Consider the following 18,020-nt stretch of genomic DNA (forward strand, 5'->3'; position numbering starts at 1 on the left):
AAGGGTCACCACACACGGTGGCTCGGGCTATTTGAAAATGACAATATCTTCAAAATAAAATAATCATAAATATTTTGTTATACATGAAGTCTGGAGAAGCTTAGGTTAACTACACTAGGACAGTTTTCCTATCAGATGGATGGATGATGGATGGATGGATTGCTAGATAGATAGATAGCCTTCACTCTCATTGTATAAGATATACAACAAAATGTATAGCAATAAGGTATGGTGTTGCCAAAAATAAATTCAAATGGATAAAATAGATCAGACATATAATAAGTACAAATATTTACAGAAATGTTGTTGAAGTGATCATGTGATAATTCAAACGTTGGCTGAGATGAATAGAAGTAAAGAATATTGATATTCTCTGTGTCCAACCTCGTTCAGTCATTGTTGATAATAATTGTGAGGAATCATTAACGTGATCAATGTCTTAATACGGATGAGTAATTGAATTGAAAGAAATCACTGTAAACGTCCCCGGGTTAACGGTGGAAATAACATAACATAATAACGAATTGCTACGCCTGCCTGCCGCTGCCGCGTTGTTTGTCCTCATGACCGTTGGCGCGTCGATTCGTGCCCGCCGTGGTTCTTGGCCATCAATAATCCCCCGAGGAGACCTCTCATTCACTTTTCACCGAGCCCCCTGTCAACACTGCACCTCCGCTGCTGCGTTCACTTCGATTTTCCAGGATTCTAAAAGTCACGTTTGACGTCACCCGGTTTTGGCTTGCAAGAGCGAATCCGCGTTGATGGGCGGAGCTTACAGCGCTTGGAGAAAAAGGGAGACTTTTGAAAGGTTTGAAATTCGTAGATGAAATGCAACGTGAAGAAGAACTCCCAACGAAGGTGAAGTGCAGCTCAGGAGAAACGGAAACGAGGTATGAAACACGGCAATTCTCGACGATGTGCAACAACAACCTCCTGCGAGTCAAAGGTAGAGTTTTGCTCAGGCGCTCACCTGCGGCAGAGGAACTTTTCTTGCTGCTTTCACGATGGCTGTTATGTCATTTGGAGGGCGCAGCTGAGTGGTTTCTCCTTATTATTTACACCGGCGTGTCGCTCAGGGAGAGCAAGAAAAAAAAGTTCCCCAACGCCGACGGTAACGTCATGTTCTCACAGCATGTGTGTGTGTGTGTGTGTCTGTGTGTGTGTGTGTGTGTGTGTGTGTGTGTAAGTGAACTAAGGGAACATTATCTTTTTCTTTTTTATTATCTGATCAGCCACATTAGCAGGTGCAGTGTTAATGGCAGCAGCGTTTAGGAATTTACAAGTGCTGAAGATGATTCGCTGAAGTGAATCTCGGAATTGGGGAAGAAATTGGGATTTGAGTGACTTTGAATCTGGTTGTTGATGCCGGACGAGCTGGTCTGAGTATCTCCCGAAACCAGCGCAGCCATCCTGAGGGTTCGCAGAGAAAGCTTCCAGTAGGGAGAAAATGGTCCAATGTGGAGAAAAGTGCCTTGTTGATGTCAGGGGTCAGAGGTCAGAATTGGCAGTGTGATTGAAGACAATAAGTCAAGTAACCACCAGTTACAACCGACCTGTGCAACCATCCATTTTCAATGCCCGCCTCTTCCTGAGCTCAGGGTTGCGGGGGTCTGCTGGAGCCTCTCCCAGCAGTCACAGGGGGAAGGCAGGGTGACAACCACTCGCACACACCTACAGACTATTTAGAGTTTCCAATTCACCTCACATGCATGTTTTTGGACTGTGGGAGGAAGCTGGAGAACCCGGACAGAACCCACGCAGACACAGGGAGGGCATGCGAACTTCAGGCCCGGAATCGAACCCACAACCTTCTTGCTGTGTGAGGCAACAGCGCTACCATAACTATTTCAATTGCTTTATATCATTAAATGATGTAACTAATTACATTTTGCCTACTCCTTTAAATTTTTAGAAAAGCGATCTCAGCTGTTTAAACTTGACAGTGCTCAGTTTCCGACAGTACTCAAAACAGATGTCAGATGCATCTTGAGGTTCAACGTGGAAATTTTGGAGGTCGACAAAATCTTGATTAAATGAAGTAACATGGTTAGTCGTTATGTAACCCCGACACTGCTATTAATGCGCGGCAAGGCGAGCTACTTTAAAACACGAATCCGGCGGCCCTGTTGTGACGCTTTTCCTTCCGCGAAGAAAAAAAAGGGGCGCTTCGTGAACAAAATTTGACAGCGCGGCGGCAAATCTGCTGTGCGAAAGAAAAAAAGCATAAAACACACGAGTTTGACAATCGCGAGGAGGATTTCACCGGGAGGCGAGCCGGAGGGCTCGGTTGAAAAGCGGAGCTCGACAACGACTATATATAGTCAGCGGGAGACAGGTAACGAGACACAGGTGAAACTCATTAGGGCCCGGCCCGACTATCAGCAGCAAGGAGACACTGCGGGGCGCGGGGGGGCAGGCGGGGGGAGGTCTAAAATGGGAGACGTCGGGCGCCCGCCAGCGAGCGAGCGAGCGAGCGAGTCAAGACAATGTGTCTGAGATGAGGCGGCGCGTCTTATCGGCTCGGGGGGAACATTCGGTGACCTGACGAGGTGCAGCAGCAGCAGCAGCAGCAGCAGCAGCAGCAGCAGCAGCATTGTCAAATCAGGAGGGGGAAAAAAAAAAGTCGCCTGATTTTCATCCCTTAAGCCGGCGTTTCTCAACTGGTGGATCGCGACCCATTTCAGAGTTTTGATTGGGTCGCGGCATCGTGCCCAGTTCCCCCCCCCCCAGAAAATGTTGGATACACAATTCAATTAAATAATTTGAATAAATGATTTACTAGATATAGAATAGAGTAGAATAGAACGCCGAAATGAATCCCACATTGGGGAAATTTGCATAATTACAGCAAAGAAAAATAGTGCAAATGAGAGGGAAAAGTTACATTAATTAAACATAAAAAAATAAAAAATAAAATAAAATATTTGTAGGGCAAGAAAACAAGATATTTACATTGTATGAACAGTTGTATTATTTACAGTTATGTACATAATGCTGACATATAAATAAGTGTTTATGAAACAATATAAGTTGAACTAGCTTCTTTTTTTATCGCGTTTTTTTTTTTTTTTATCAATTTTTGGGTCCTGAAGACTCCACCAGTTGAGAACCACTTCCTCAAACTAAGCCACGTGATGCAAATGGGGAGTATTTTTTATTTCTCATCATTGCAGCCTTCTATTCGTACATTTATTTATTTATTTGTTTATTAATGTATTCATGAAAAGGGGCCAGCTTAATCACTTCGCATCCATGCTGTGAGCGCTGCAGATAAAAAAAAAAAAAACCTGAACTCATCTCTATTATCGTGACGAGTGTGAAGCGGTAAAGCCAGAGACGTGTCAGCAAGCAGATTGCCGCTTGAGTCACACTGTTTATCTCCTCGTGCGCCCAAACAAATTGCCTTTAGTTACAGTTTGTGCGGAGTGAGCTTGATTTATTTCCGGCAATTGAAAGATGTATATTTTGTTGACACGAACGAAGCGAGACGTTCACTGCGCTTGGCTATTTCAGGGAAAACAGCTTTGATGCGTTTTAAAGGGATAGTTGAACATGAGTCGGTAGATTCCCTTTAATTGTCAGTGCCTGGTGTTTTCAAATCCGGGGGTGGGGGGGGGGTCAGACCTCAGACAGGGCCATAGCCACTTGGTTTCTGGATACCATAAACAATCTAATCAACAATATATGTTGTTTTAATGACGGGAGTAGCTGCACTTACGCGTTGCGCTCTTGAAATCACTCAGGCATGTCTGAAAATGTCGTTCCAGCTAAACATTTTTCTGGAAAACAACCCTGTCCTAACAATCACTCATTATTATTTCATAGTGTGGTGAATGTGCAGGTCACAGCATGGCCACGAGTTTTGGAGTTGCTGGATTGTGTATTTAATGAGTTTTTGAGGGGGAGAGACCTGAACCGTTCACCTCCAATATGTTCAAAGAGCAGCTGGTGTCTCTGCCCCCGACCGGACCTCAAAACAACAGCCACTGATGATCAAAGGTACCCTGCTTTGATCCACTTTTTTCCACTGACAAAATTTCAAAAAACTTTTTTTTTTCTCCACGACCTTCCGTTACCTATAAGTACAGAATTTTCATACTTAAAAACATATGAACCTTTGTCAATTACCTCATTGTACAAAGATTGTTTAAAACATAAAAAAATACAGACAGTGTTCGCTAGTAATGGTGATCGTCAGCTAGGCTCATTGTGTTCACGGCACTGGAGCATAACCTACATAAGGGTTCAAACAACAAACAAAGTCTGCTAGTTTACAAGGGGCACAGTCAAATTTCATGACTTTTCCAAAACTTTTAAGGGATTTTACAAAATTCCAGGCCTACAAAATGTAACTTGCAAACTCCACAACTTTTCCAGCTTTTCCATGGCTGTGGGAACCTGGCAAAGGGGATCTAATGTATGTACCTATACTACCTATACCTATGACTATAGGCATTGTAGCAATAAGTTAAATGTTGAACATTTGCCAAAATGTGGAACTCTCCCTTTAAAACAGCAGCGCCTGCGTTTGGCTTCTCTCCGTGGCCTGTGCGCAGCCACTTGTTTCTGAGTGCACATTACTTTCATGCATTGTCGCCGCTCCCAGTTCGGTTCGCAGCCTGCGCTGCTCGCGTGTCGCCACCTCCGCTGACCCCCCGCTGACCCCCGCTGACCCACCTGACTCCCGCTGCAGCCGGGATGAAGGGTGACAGCGGCGGGTTCAGAGGGGGAGTTCACAGCAACACTGTTGTGACCCCACAAACCAAACAGTTGTTTGCCGTATGATGTCAGTCCGACGCTGAGTCACGCTGAGCAACACAACAATGTCTGTCCATCTGCTGCTCCACACAATAACCGCAGCATCGCCACAAAGACTTTCATTTTCTCGTAAAACGTAAAAAATTAAAAAATTAAAACTTTGCTAACTTCGTATTTTGACTGTTAAAATGTATGAACGGCGATCATGTCTATTTCATTTTTCATTTTCATCTTGGACTCCAGTGCCGCAGTTTGGCATCATTATCTATCCTAAAATCTCAGTTGATTGCTAAGCAGAGTATTTAGCTTTAGGCGCATTAGGTGGTCTCTTATCCTTGAATAGGTGTCAGAGTGACATTGATTTGCTTTGTGACATCACAAAGGGCAAAATTTCCAGAATTATTTCTGGAAACTGTTTGCGCAAACTTTCAAAAACTAGAGAAAAGGTGGACTTAGCTGCACATAGCAATGTTAGGAAAACGTGGGATGATTTTTGCCTCAGAAAGAATCATATCATCTTCTCACATCTGTTTCCTCCATAATCCAGCAGCTTCATATAAAATGTAGTCAATATTCGATTTGCTGCACCCCATGTTGCAGTTGGGAGTGCAGTGCTGTTTGGTGCTCGCGAATGTAGTATTTATACATTTTTTGGTTTAATCTCCCGTGTTGGATTCGATTCATTCACAATTTCAAAGCCATTAAAACAGCAGATCAGATGGCGAGAGGCTGGAAAAACGTTACCAGGGACAGATGGCGTTCAAGGACAGTCGGTAGGAGCGTAAACTGAAGCAAGAGAGACACTAATTAGAGCAGTAGTTTCGGGTATTGCCGGGATGGGGAGCAAACGGCTCCCTTGTACGTGTCTGTCGGTCGCAATGCTGAAACTAAATAAGGCAAACATCATGCGTGGGAGTAAGGCAAGAGATTTAACTTGCCGCTGTATGAAAATCCCAAACTCCCTCAGCCCCCAAAACTCCATTTCTTTCTTAAAAACAATAAACAAATAAGGAGCGCTCGGCGCAGTCAAATGAAATCAATTTAGGCAGAATGGCAGAAAGCGCTTTGTTGTTTGACGGGTGTTCCCCTCGTGACTGACAGAAATTTAAAGTTTGGATGAAACTGTCTCGTGACTAATGTGTGTGTGTGTGTGTGTGTGTGTGTGTGTGTGTGTGTTCCACCTATTTCTCTTGCTCTGTCCTCCTCAGACCCCTATGAAGATCACTCCAGCTCCCTGCGTCTCATCACCATCAAGCCCATGACGGCACAGCCAACCTACTCCTACCCCTCCTCCTCCTCCCACAGCCAGGACTCGGTGGTGCTCAACGGGGAGGTGAGGCTGCAGTGCACGTTGTGACATCGGGAAGACCCAGTTTGCAGAAAGCTGGTCTTGGCACACACTTTCAGCCACCGAAGAAAGAAAAAAAACTTGTCAGGGGTTTGTGTGCAGTTCACTGACTAGGCCGGAGAGTCTCGTTACCGGCAGACGGCCGTCGCCAAACTGGAAGCACTTGTGCTTAAATGTGTAGCTGTGTTGATAACCATTGATAATTCTAAAATTTCGACAAACTAAGAACTGCGATTTGCAGGTGTTTTCATTGAATGGCGTGAACTGCATAAGCCGTAATTCTCGAAAGATCTCGTCCCCCGGAGATCCTACTTTGAGGAGGGTGGGGGAGAAAAACATTTAGCGTTTTCACTTGAAGTGAACTGGTCACGTGACCCCTGTACGTCACGTCCGGTAACGTGTAAATGCGAAAAGTGTGTTTCCATGACAGGTTTCCTCAGGTTTTTCCAAATTAAAGCGTTTCCATTAACAGTCCCCCCCCCCCCCCCCCATATTTAGGTTTTGCGCAATTCTAAGGGGTAATGGAAACGCAGCTAGTAACTGTTATCGCAAAAGTTTCAAAACATTGCCTCACAACGTGGCTTGGGGAATAAGAGGGACTTCTTTGCCCTCTTGAATCCAACGGGACATTTCTGCAGCTGAGACATGTGCACAGACAGGCTGCTGATAAATTATCCCTGAACGTATTAAATCCCCTCAGGGACTCTCCGGTTTTCCACTTCATCTGTAATTGATCGGTGCACATTAGCAGAAAATATCATGTTTACTGCGTGACAGCCAGTCTGACTATTGAGCTGCGGGGAATGTTTGTGAGACCACAAGGATCCTCCCCCCCCGCCCCCCCACCCCCAAGTTTTTTTTTTTTTCTCTTTAGCCATGAAATGTTTCTCGACTTGAAAGCTAAATTAATCACAACATTTAATGCGGCGCTCATTCGGTCGTTCCAGCGCCGTTGTCTGCTCGGGTTTCACGCTCGGCTGGGCCGTTTTGCAGGCGAACCATGGCGGGCTGAAGCAGAAGTCGGACATCGAGCACTACAGGAACAAACTGCGTCAGAAGGCCCGGAGGAAGGGCTACGGAGAATTCTCGCTGTCGGAGGGCGGCAGCCACAGCCACGGCCACCGCGACGGCCGGCACGGTCGGCACGACGGCGGAGTCAAAGAGCCGATGACCGCCGAGGAGAAGAGGGCTTCGTTCGCCGGGTGCCACAAGAGGTGAGAAACTAGGAGCGGTGGGAGGTTGTCGCCGGAGGCGGCAGTGGATCAGCATTCCGAACGTGTGACGTCGTCGGAATAAAATGTGCAACTTTGCACCTTTGTTCAAATTGTGTTTTTGCCTTTTCCTGCGATTCAGTTAATGAAACACTTTAGGGGGAGAAAAAGCAACAACTAAAAAAAAAAATAAGTGGAAATATTGTGATGGCCATTTTACAAATGAGAGAATAGTAGATATAATGAGATGTGATTATAGATAGATAGATAGATAGATAGATAGATAGATAGATAGATAGATAGATAGATAGATGGATAGATATAGACAACACTGAAACTCTGTTTTCACTTTTCTTGGCCAACACACTGTATTTTTAAAAAGCTGCCACACCTGATGTTCCCTGAACATCAAATTTTTTTTTTTGTTTAATTTTTTTTTTTACGTTTCGCTTATTGCCACCACGTCACATTATGTGTGCGCAAACGTATGCTGCTGTGAAGCTACAACTGCAACCGCTTGTCTGAAAACGTGTTCATGTGTGCTTCAGGTACTCCCACCCAAGGGAGCCTACTTACTGGAGCCGGCAGTCCCTGAGCAGCCCGAGTCCCGTGGAGACAGAGATGGACCTGCTGGTGCTGAGAGAGAGGTCCAGGAGGGGCATCCGGAACAATGGCTATGATGTGAGTAGAAGCGCAAGTAATGCCCGAAGCAGATTGTGCCTTAAAAACAAAACAAAAAAAAACAATGAGTAACAAAAAAAAAAAAAAATGCAGCCAAATTACAGGTGTGTGTGTCGTTTTGCGTGAAATTTGGACAGGAACGTGCAAAGTGTCTTTGGCTTACCCAGAATGCTTTGTGACACAGGGGGAGCTCACGTTTGACCTCTGACCCGGCCGAACACAGAGAGTGACGACAATCTGTCATGGGGCTGGGCAAACTGTTTGACTGGTGGGGCCACAATGGGTTCTAAAATGTGACAGAGGGGGGACGGAGCAGGAGCAGATGGATGGAGTGTTTTGGTGAACCCACCTCATGATGAAATGCAGCTATTTTATGACTTACTCACTGTTAATGTCATTTCTTCGAGTTCGGCCGCCCAGATTAAATGCTTAACGGGCCGCATATGGCCCCGGGACTGTAGTTTGGCCACCCCCCGATCTAACACGTGGCGTCGGTTGTTCGAAATAATAAAAAAAATAACGTAATCTGCCGAGAGAATCTGTAACGTTAATCCTCTCCTCCGCCGTCGCCGTGACGCTCCCAGCTCGCGCCGGCTGGGGGGGCGGGGGGGGAGGATTAACGGAGCCGCCCCTCCGTGAACTTTATGAATCTGCGGCAAACGGAAAGATAAAGGAGGATGGAGGGGCGGGGGGGTTGTAAGACAGAGGGGGAGAAAAAGGACAAAAAGATAAGAGGGAAGTGATTCCTCCATTTTAGCAACAGCAGCAGCAACAGCGGTGGGGAGAGGGAGAAAGAGTGAGGGAGCTGCAGATAAAATGGGAAGTGATAGAGAGGGAGAGGAGAGAGAGAGGGATAGAGAGAGAGGGATAGAGAGAGAGATCTTTATGCCGCTGCGGCAGCGCAGTAGTGGCGGTGGCGGCGCTACCTTGCTGAATGTCAATGACTGTGAATATGATTACAGCCTGCTCATGGATTCCGATGGGGACTGGATAACGGAGGCCTGGATGCAGCAAACTGTTAAAGTGGCAACAAGGATGAACAGAGCGCGTCTGTTTGCGTTAGCTCAAATGTTATCGCCCTCCCTTTTAACGTGTTGGCGCCCTTTTCTGTTTTCGCAGCCTCCCGCCGAGTTCCCTGCGTCGGTATTGGCTGTGTGTGTGTGTGTGTGTGTGTGTGTGTGTGTGTGTGTGTGTGTGTGGGGCGGAGTTGGTTTCTACCTCTTTGTCAGGACAAGCACACAATGTTTTTACAATTCTTTCGGGTGCTGACTGAAGGTCATTCTTGCAAGCTCGTTAAAACAATTTCTGCAGCTATGTTTTTTTTTTTTTTATTATTATTATTTTCTGTTCATGCTGTTAAGCCAATTATACAGTTCTTCGTGTGTTGTTACTGCGATGGCCGGCATGCAGATTACAACAAATGAGACAAACAAAAAAAAAAACCCAAAGAAAATCAACAAGGACAAAAAAAAAAAAAAAGTTTATTGTTTATTTCATTAATTTATAAAAAAACAAAACAAATTAAGGTAAAAAAAAAAAAAAAAAAAAAGGTTTCCATCATCTGGAATGAAAGGGAGCAGAAAGAAGAATAATCTGAATTAATCTGCCCCTGTCTCACAAGAAATCATTTTACAAGCTTATTTTTTTTTATTAGTAACAAACAAACTTACATAAAAAACAACAACAAAAAAACAGCAGCAAAATTAACGAGAAAAATACAGAGTTGCTGCCGGCCAATACAGTCACATTGCTTTTTTAGTTCCCAAGTTACATTTTAGTTAATGCCATTCATACTGTCTCAAAAATAGTTTTACAGTTAACGACAATGGGATTGACAATCAAATGTGACTGACATCTTGAATTACATTTCCTTAACATCTCCTTGACATTTATAACAAACGATGTGGGAGAGGCCACACGTGGTTTCACACAAGGGATCTGCAGTGACATCGTAACAAACCATCCACGTCCTCACATCATTCCAGCAGTGTGCTATTTTGTCTGAAGTACGTTAGCAAAGTATTTGTACTTTGTTTCTTCCCACCTCTGTACCCAACCACGTTAAATACAACAATTATTGCCCACATGTAGTTTTTTTAGTTGTCAAGGTGAAACTCTGCGGCCTTGGGCTTCTGATCATCTCGACATAGTGACTTGATCAAGACGTTTGGTGGTTTGTGCAATAATATGTTTTAAGCACTTGCTCTTAGTAAATTAATGCTAAATTGACATTATGTGTGTGTGTGTGTGTGTGTGTGTGTGTCTGCGCGCGTGCGTGCCTGCCTTTTCGCAGGGTGAACCGGAGCCCTACGAGGAGACCAACGTGGACCGCCTGATGAGCTCCCTGGGCTACGGCGCCGGGTCCACCGGCACCGGCACCGGCAGCCTGGGCGTGAGGGCTCACCGCGGCTCCGACTCGTCCTCGCTCAGCTCGCAGCCGTCCATCGACGAGGTCCGCACGCAGATGCACATGTTGCTGGGCAACGCTTTCAGCCTGGCGCCTCCGGACCACGACCCCCCGTCTCCCCCTACCAAGTAAACTTCTCTGTAGTTCTCTTTGAGTTCAGAGCCCCGACAGTGATTTTTCAAATCCCCACCGCGGGCTTGTTCGCAACAAAACAAAGTCAACATTGTCTGTTTGAATATTGGGCTTGCATGCCTGGCTTTTTTTTTTTTTCCTTTTTATTCCTTTTAATAATGGGAGTTCTGAATCTTTTCAGAGAACCGTTTCTTTTGGCTCGGCTCACTAAAAAGAGCCGGTGGCTCTTTTGGCTCCCAAACTTAGATTTTTTTTTTATTGCTTATATCATTTAATGAACAAATGATGTGCTACAATGAATGACTAATGTTCATGATATCAACAATATTAAATGTGTATTATTTCTACACTCAACATGGAACACAGTGCTGTAAAAATGACGACAAAATGTCAAAACAAACACCCACCCTAATGGCAATGGCTAATTAGCATTAGCCCGTTAGATACTGACAAACAATCATGTGACATGTGCAGCAATGATACAGACGTAAACAACTTGCAGGCAAATGCTTTCAAACACATGCAACAACTCACATCAGGCCCTCAACCCACCCTCTGGTGCAATTTTCCATTGGCTGCCAGAGAGGGCGCCAAAACAACCTCAAGAATGCCCGACGGGCCTAACAGTTCCTGCTAACGCTCCTCTCTCTCACTCTCTCCGCAGCCACCACCACCACCACCACCGCGGCCACAGGGCCTACAACCCGTCCCACACCAGCCACTACAGCGACGGGGTGACCAGCGCCCCGGGGACCATGAACCATCCCTGCGGAGGCAGGCAGAGGAGCGTCGGCTACGAGGACATGCACCAGTGCAGCCTGCCCAAACCGGTGAGCAACAAAGGGGGGGTAGAAGTACAGTGTGAGTTGACAGTTCAGAGTATGAATAGATATAATAGATGAGCAATTACAAGTTCCCCTGTTGGAAATGTTATGGAAGTGTAACTATTTCAAAATTTAAACCGTTTCGAAATAGTGTAATCTTAACAGTATTATTTCGTTATTCTCTTAATTCCTTTTAAATATTCATACAATGGAAAAAATGAAATAAAAAAGGCATCAGAGTTTATATATATATGTATATATATATATGTATATTTATATAAATTTGTCTCGGATTATTTTATTACCCCCAGCAGGAGCTTTTACTTCATGTTTAAAGGTTTACCCAATTAAATAGCCCAATTCAGAGACAGCAAACAGCAGGGTGAGTGTGCAAGGTTATATGTGACTAAAAGAAGTGTTTGTACTGGTTAAAAATACACACACACACGCACACACACACACACACTCTCAGAGAACCTCTCTGAGCATGTCGGTATTTGGCTTTTGCATATATTTCAGAACACGCAAGCGCGCACACGCACACACACACACACACACACACACTCACACACACACACACACACACACACACATATATAGCTTCAGATCCTGAGAGCTGCAGTTAGTGCTGTCAGTCGGTGCATTGTCAACAGCTCATCAGCGAGGGAGCAGCTTTGCAGGGATTATAGTGTTTAGAGGCTGAACACACAGCAGCAAATAAAAAATTGCCCTGCGCGGCTTCAGTCTGTTTCTGTCGTTCTGTCGCAAATCAGACATCCGCGCGATCGCACGGACCGGTACGTCCGTCCGTTCGTCTTGTGCATTTCCAGTGTTGTGTCGCATCTATACCCTGTGTGTGTCTTTGCCTCCTGCAGGGTTTCCGCTTCACACAGCTTCCTGATATGGGTATCGGCTCTCCTCCACCTCTGATCCCCTCCAGACCGGGACCACCCCCTGGAACCTCACTACGACGGTAAGACCCCCACAAATCAATAGACTAGAGTGGAATAGAATAGAATGCCTTTATTAATCCCACAGTGGGGAAATGTGCATAATTACAGCAACTGTATTGTGCAAAAAAAAGATGAAAATTTGTTTTGATTCAAAGAAATACGGCAATAAAAATAAAAATGAAGATATTTACATCGTATGGACAGTTGAATGTACAGCTATCAACATACTGACAACGTGGCTACAGCTGAAATGGGGGGGGGGGGGGGGGGGGGGGGGGAAGGGGAAATTGAAATAGATAAATAAATTACATGGTGTGTCATCTGTGTGAATGAGATGGAGTCTCTGATTACACGGGTTGAAAAACAAACCAACACGCATCCACTCAGTGGGTTGAAGCAGGGAACTCATCTCACAGAGGTCAAATTTAAAGGCAACGGTCACACAGAAGAGTTGAAACTGCCCCTCTGCATTTTCCCTCAACCAATCAAAAATGCAGAGCTGGGACTAAACTCGGTGCCGGATGAAAATATTAACTGTGCAAACAGAGTGAACACAGGGAGGAGGTGGTGGTGGGGGGAGCAGCGGAATTTTAATCAGCATCATTTGAACTTGCTGCCCTCCACATCCCGCCCTCTCTCCCTCTCTCCCTGTCTCTCTCTCTCTCTCAGGTTTTTTATGTTAGTCTGCACCGTTTGAACTGAGCCGCTTCCTTATTTAAATGCAGGGCCTGTGCGCGCTTTGTTGCTGGGCACTTCTCCGTTGCGGGAAGCGATAGACAGCTCCAGCTCCGCCGCTGTGCGTCAAAAAGAGGGAGGTGATCGCCACCTAGCGGGCAGACTGTGAACGAACTGCGTTTGACGTGCTGCGACGAGTTGGAGTGACGAGAGAGAGAGAGAAAGAAAAAAATTGAAACAGGAATAAAAAAAATTAAAAAAAATCGAATTATTGTTATTGTGAATATTGATAATTGTGATTTATTTGGTTTGTACGTTTATTTTAATTTAATTTTAATTTGGTGCTCTGTACTCTGAGAGAGGGAGGGTGATGCAATCAAATTTCCAATTCCTCTGTAGCGTGCATCTGCGTGTCGTCATTTGTCCTCCAGTCTCCTGCTGCAGCTGGTTTCAAGCCTACAGCCTGCAGACGCAGAGGAGGGGGAATGGGATGTAAAGCATTTCACAGAAAATACAAAAATTCTGTCAGAGATGGTTTTTAGTGCTACAGTGTAGTTTCCCAGTTTGGGTTCAATAAAGTACATCTATCTATCTATCTATCTGTCGAGCGTTGCAGTAGTGGAAACAGACATGGTAACGTGTTGTCAGTACACCAGAAATATGTAGAGGGTTGTCAAAAAAAAAAAGAGTTTACAGCACGGCAAGACCGAACTGAGCCTCCAGTGAGCGTAATAACCAGAGCCCAGCACGAGGTCGGCCTCCACCTGGTTGCAGGACAAACACCTCTTTCTCTGCTTGTCATTTATGGTGCTGTTACATCACTCGCTGCGTCGCCCTGATGAAATCGCAGGTGCGTGCTTGTTCCGGGTGCAGCAAGCCAGGGGGTAAATGGCAGGCAGAATCCGATCTAGTTGGATTGAATCACAGTGTTGTGCTGGATAAAACCACATCACCGATTTATTGATTGCAGTAAACTGTTATTCAATAGATGTTGACGTCAAGGCTGGGGAACGCTGCCTCGCCGGGCTCCAAAAACTGCTCTGGAACAACAAGCGCACGACTGTTGATATTTATATTGCGTAATCTTTGGATGCAGAGTAGAATTATCTCACACCTGCGTTCTGATTATTATCTCATTGAGCTTCTCCCTGGTAGTGACCAGGATGGACGTGATCAGGACTGAGGACATGAGAGGGACATGAGAACACGTTAGAGGTTTTGGAGATAAAGCCAGAGAGGCTGAGATGGTTTGGACATGAACACAGTGGGGAGAGTTAATATATGAGTGGAAGTCTACATAAAGTCTAGAGATGTTTAGGTGCACCTTTAGAAACTTCATGATAAGGACTATGCGACTCCACCCGTTGAGAACCAACGGCCTGGAGGAAGAGCAGAGAGGAGATTTATGGACGTAGTGAAAGAGGACATGAAGAGATTGCAGAGGTGAAACGGAGGCAGACGTGGAGGACGGCCGCTGACTGACTGACGGACTGACGGACTCTCCTCGCTGTCTCCACAGCTCCACCCCCGACGTCAGCCTGAAGCCTCGCGTGTCCGACGCCTCCGACCTCCAGGCCCAGCAGCACAACGGCGGCCCCTACCTGCCGCTGTCCAGGACGCCCTTCCCCACCGTCACCGTCGACCAGTCCATCACCAACTACTCAGGTGAGGCGGCGCCGCCGCACGCCAGACTTCCGCTGGGAGGTTGTGGGTTAAATCCCCCCTTACGCGCCGCAGGGAACCCGATCACAGCCGTCTACGCCATCTCGGCCAACCGCCCGGGCTACTCCGACTACTTCGTCATGTCGCCGCCGTCCTCGTACCGCAGCCCCTCCTGGATGTCCTACCCGCCCGAGCCGGAGGACCTGCCGCGGCAGTGGAACGACACGCCTGTGAGACGCACGCACTGCTCCTAACCACCTGTTTTTCTTCCTTCTTTTGGACGGGTGCGTGAAGCTGTTCTTCCCCCTCTCCCAACAGAACTCGCGCCATCTCGAAACCATCTGCTGAAGCTCCGTCGCCGAGTGGGAACCAGCAGCGTGGTGGGTCAACGTCGCTGCTTCGTGTTGTCGTGGTCATTGTTGTTGTTGTCGCTGATGTTGTCGTGCGACCTTCTAACCGAGCTGAGCAACAGATGAAACTGATTCCAGCAGGACGATTAAGCAGATTAAAGGCACTGAGCTCAAAGAAAAAAAGGGAACTTTAAGGACTTGTTTCTATTGAAGTTCACACTCGCAGTACAATAAAAATCTTTTGGTTTTCTGCCCATAGAATAGATAAGCTTAAGGGTCTTGCTCCCAGTTTTGCCATCTTGCACCGTCGTATTTCCTAAGGGAGCCCAGTGTGGACAAGCCAGCGCGTTTCGTATTTAGGGTGAACGCTTGCGTCCTCAGATAAACCAACGAAGAAGAAGGTAGATGCAGGTTTGCGTGCGCAGGCCACCGTAGTTCACTGGCAAGCTCGGGAGAGGGAGGGTGAGCAAATGAGCCTTGCAATCTAAAATCAAATCAAATAAGATGAGGGCTTTGGTCAGATTCAAGCGAGCTGCCATATTTAGCTACACAATCACGTCGTGTAATAATGTTTTCAGATTAATAATCGAACCGACGACGACGGGAGAGCTGGCGACTCCCGACGCAAGACGTTTTCTATCCACCTCAGGCTTCCAGAGTCCGTCGGCTTCCCTTTAATTGCGCAGGAAGCAGAAGGCAACTGCTGCAAGACGCCCTTAAAAAGCCCCGGAGGAAGACAAAAGATGAGATGAGAGGGGGAGAGAGCGGCTGTGTTAAAATAGATCCGTCCGCATATCTATGCAGCAGTAGCAGCAGTGTTATCGAGAAGACTGAGATGACGACTTCACATTGAAAACAAAGCACGAGAAGGGTTTTTTTCATTAGGCGGCTCGTTTTCACTTTGCGCCCGACAGAAATTTCACTGAAGCAATTTTGATGCAGCTCCAGCAGCATTGGGCAGTTGTAGCTACCTGGCTTAGCCCGCCAGTACAAAATCTTAATCGCCTCCACGTTCTGCCTCTACTTTGTGTGCCGAGCAAACATTGGCACGTAGGCTAGTGTTGCACTCTCTGTCTATACAAATTTGTCAGCACAGTCAATAAAAATGAGCTCCACAGAATCTATCGGTTGAATTTGTATCTCGTGCGTGTTCCTATCAACAGTGTGTTTGTTCTGTGTTTAATTTTCTTGCTAAACAGTCCAGTGTTCCAAAGAGCCAATTGCTCATTCTTTTTTTGTATTTTTATTTCTTTGTTCCATTTTTAATCAAAATGTGAGCGAACTGCACCGAGAACAAGAATTACTGGCGAGCCAGTCAGGCAACTAGTTAGTGGGCATAAATTATTTTGATGGGCTGCGCTGTCATTTTTCTTCTTCTCATGAATTATTTAAGACTAATAGATAATTCAGAGGTGCCTAATGGAATTTGCCTTATTATTACAAGCTTGTCTTTTAATGTCCACACTGGAGAGATTCAGTTATGATGTTTTGTTTTGTTTTTTTTTGGGGGGGGGGTTTGTTCAGTGCAGGTGTTCTGTTGTGTTGCTGCGAGCAGAAATTGATCTTGTCGCACAAATCATGCTTTTGCTCTCCTAATGAAATGCCTTACAACAGGGAACGCAACACCAAAACAAGGCACAATAATGTTTCAACAAAACAGCGTTCAAGGACTGTTTCTTTTATTCTTTTTTAAATGTATTTTAGGTTCTGGTTGTTTTTACTGCTGCCAAAAAGTAGCCAGTTTGGAGTCCTGGACATGTGGTTGCAATCGTGTTTCCTTTGTCGATCAGCTCGTCTTGTTGCCTTACGTGTGCTATTCATTTGACTTTTACATGCATTTGTACAAATGGAGGAAAAAAATAGCACAGTCCCTTTGTCAATGTGCTGGGAAATATGGCATATATAATGTAAAATACATGTTGTGTAAATGTGGTGGCCATGGGGAGTTTAGATGGACATTGATTCATCCCACTGGGGGGAAATTGACAGCCTTAACAGCAAGTGTGTGTGTATATGTGTGTGTGTGTGTGTGTGTGTCCGTGCGTCCATGTGCATGGGCACGTTCCAAACATTCCTGTTCTAAACACCGCCGTCCGTCAAGTTCAGCCTGAATCTGATCCGCTGCTTGTGTGTCTCTCCTCAGGTGTCTCCTCCTTGGACGGGCAGAGAACTGACCTTCCTCCCTCGGGGAAACCCCAAAAAATCGAATAAAAAAAAAAATCCCCCTTGGGCTTTTATCTCCCCCTCTTCACTTCAGCCCGACACCTCCACCTCGATCCCCTGCGGACCCCCAGCCCTGATCCTTCCTGGCTTGGCCTCTATTTCCTTCCTCCTGGTCCTGAGCCCCTCTATCTTTAGCAGCGCCTCCTCCCTGGTTCCAGGCCCTGCTTCAGCCCCTCCGCCTGTACAAATATTCTTCCGTCCCCACCCCTACCTCCCCCCTCTCCTACCTCCCCCCTCCCCCCCTCACTCTGGAGTGACTGACAGTGTGGCCCTCGCCAGCTCCCTCTGTGGAGAGCACCACTGTACAGGCCACCCTCACACTGCTGAGCCGAGCTGTGCCCACATGATAACAGCGTGACCGAGGGCGGCCTTCACCCGCTCTGCCGCGCTCCCCTCTCAGCTCCCGCCGGCGGACTGCACTCCGACCACAGCAGGGGCCCAGCCACGGCCAGCAGTGTCCTCTCTCTGAACTGGTCCGTTCGCGACCGTCCCGGACTTTCCTTTATCGGAAATGTCCACCGTGAAGCCAGGAAAAGCTGGACTGACTTAAAACTGTGCTTTTTGTTTGTTTTTGTTTTTGTTGTTTTTTTCTGACGATTACTAAATTCCTTGTAAAACCCCATTTGCAGCTGGTTACTATGTGTACTTTAAACTCCAGTGCGAAAAAGCAATGTAAGAACGACGACAACAAAAAAAATTCTCGTCTTGAGCCGTCTTAATTTTAGTTCTTCAGTATTTGTGTGCTTTCGTCTTTTATTTACGTGCTTTGATTATTGCAAAGGGGTTACTGTACAAA

General features: G+C 46.2%; 1 protein-coding gene across 6 annotated transcripts in view; it reads left to right on the forward strand.

Moving 5' to 3' along the window:
• kiaa1549la (KIAA1549-like a) overlaps positions 1 to 17,441 on the forward strand; it is an 89,785-nt gene extending 72,344 nt beyond the window's left edge. For 3 of the 6 annotated variants that reach the window (XM_076042768.1, XM_076042772.1, XM_076042769.1), the window contains 10 exons: positions 5,967 to 6,091; positions 7,100 to 7,320; positions 7,866 to 7,998; positions 10,292 to 10,533; positions 11,202 to 11,367; positions 12,237 to 12,334; positions 14,509 to 14,654; positions 14,727 to 14,881; positions 14,970 to 15,031; positions 17,145 to 17,441. In XM_076042768.1, coding sequence (XP_075898883.1) covers positions 5,967 to 6,091; positions 7,100 to 7,320; positions 7,866 to 7,998; positions 10,292 to 10,533; positions 11,202 to 11,367; positions 12,237 to 12,334; positions 14,509 to 14,654; positions 14,727 to 14,881; positions 14,970 to 14,999 — 1,316 coding nt within the window. In that variant the 3' untranslated portion in view covers positions 15,000 to 15,031; positions 17,145 to 17,441. Of the gene's footprint in view, positions 1 to 5,966; positions 6,092 to 7,053; positions 7,321 to 7,865; positions 7,999 to 10,291; positions 10,534 to 11,201; positions 11,368 to 12,236; positions 12,335 to 13,039; positions 13,227 to 14,508; positions 14,655 to 14,726; positions 14,882 to 14,969; positions 15,032 to 17,144 lie in introns of those variants that run through there. The other 3 variants (XM_076042770.1, XM_076042773.1, XM_076042774.1) reach the window with 3 other exon arrangements.
• Positions 17,442 to 18,020: the final 579 nt, after the last annotated feature.

Source organism: Nelusetta ayraudi, unplaced genomic scaffold (genome assembly GCF_046127955.1).
Source record: "Nelusetta ayraudi isolate G7.1 ecotype Tasmania unplaced genomic scaffold, CSIRO-AGI_Nayr_v1 ptg000071l, whole genome shotgun sequence".
Lineage (NCBI taxonomy): Eukaryota > Metazoa > Chordata > Actinopteri > Tetraodontiformes > Monacanthidae > Nelusetta > Nelusetta ayraudi.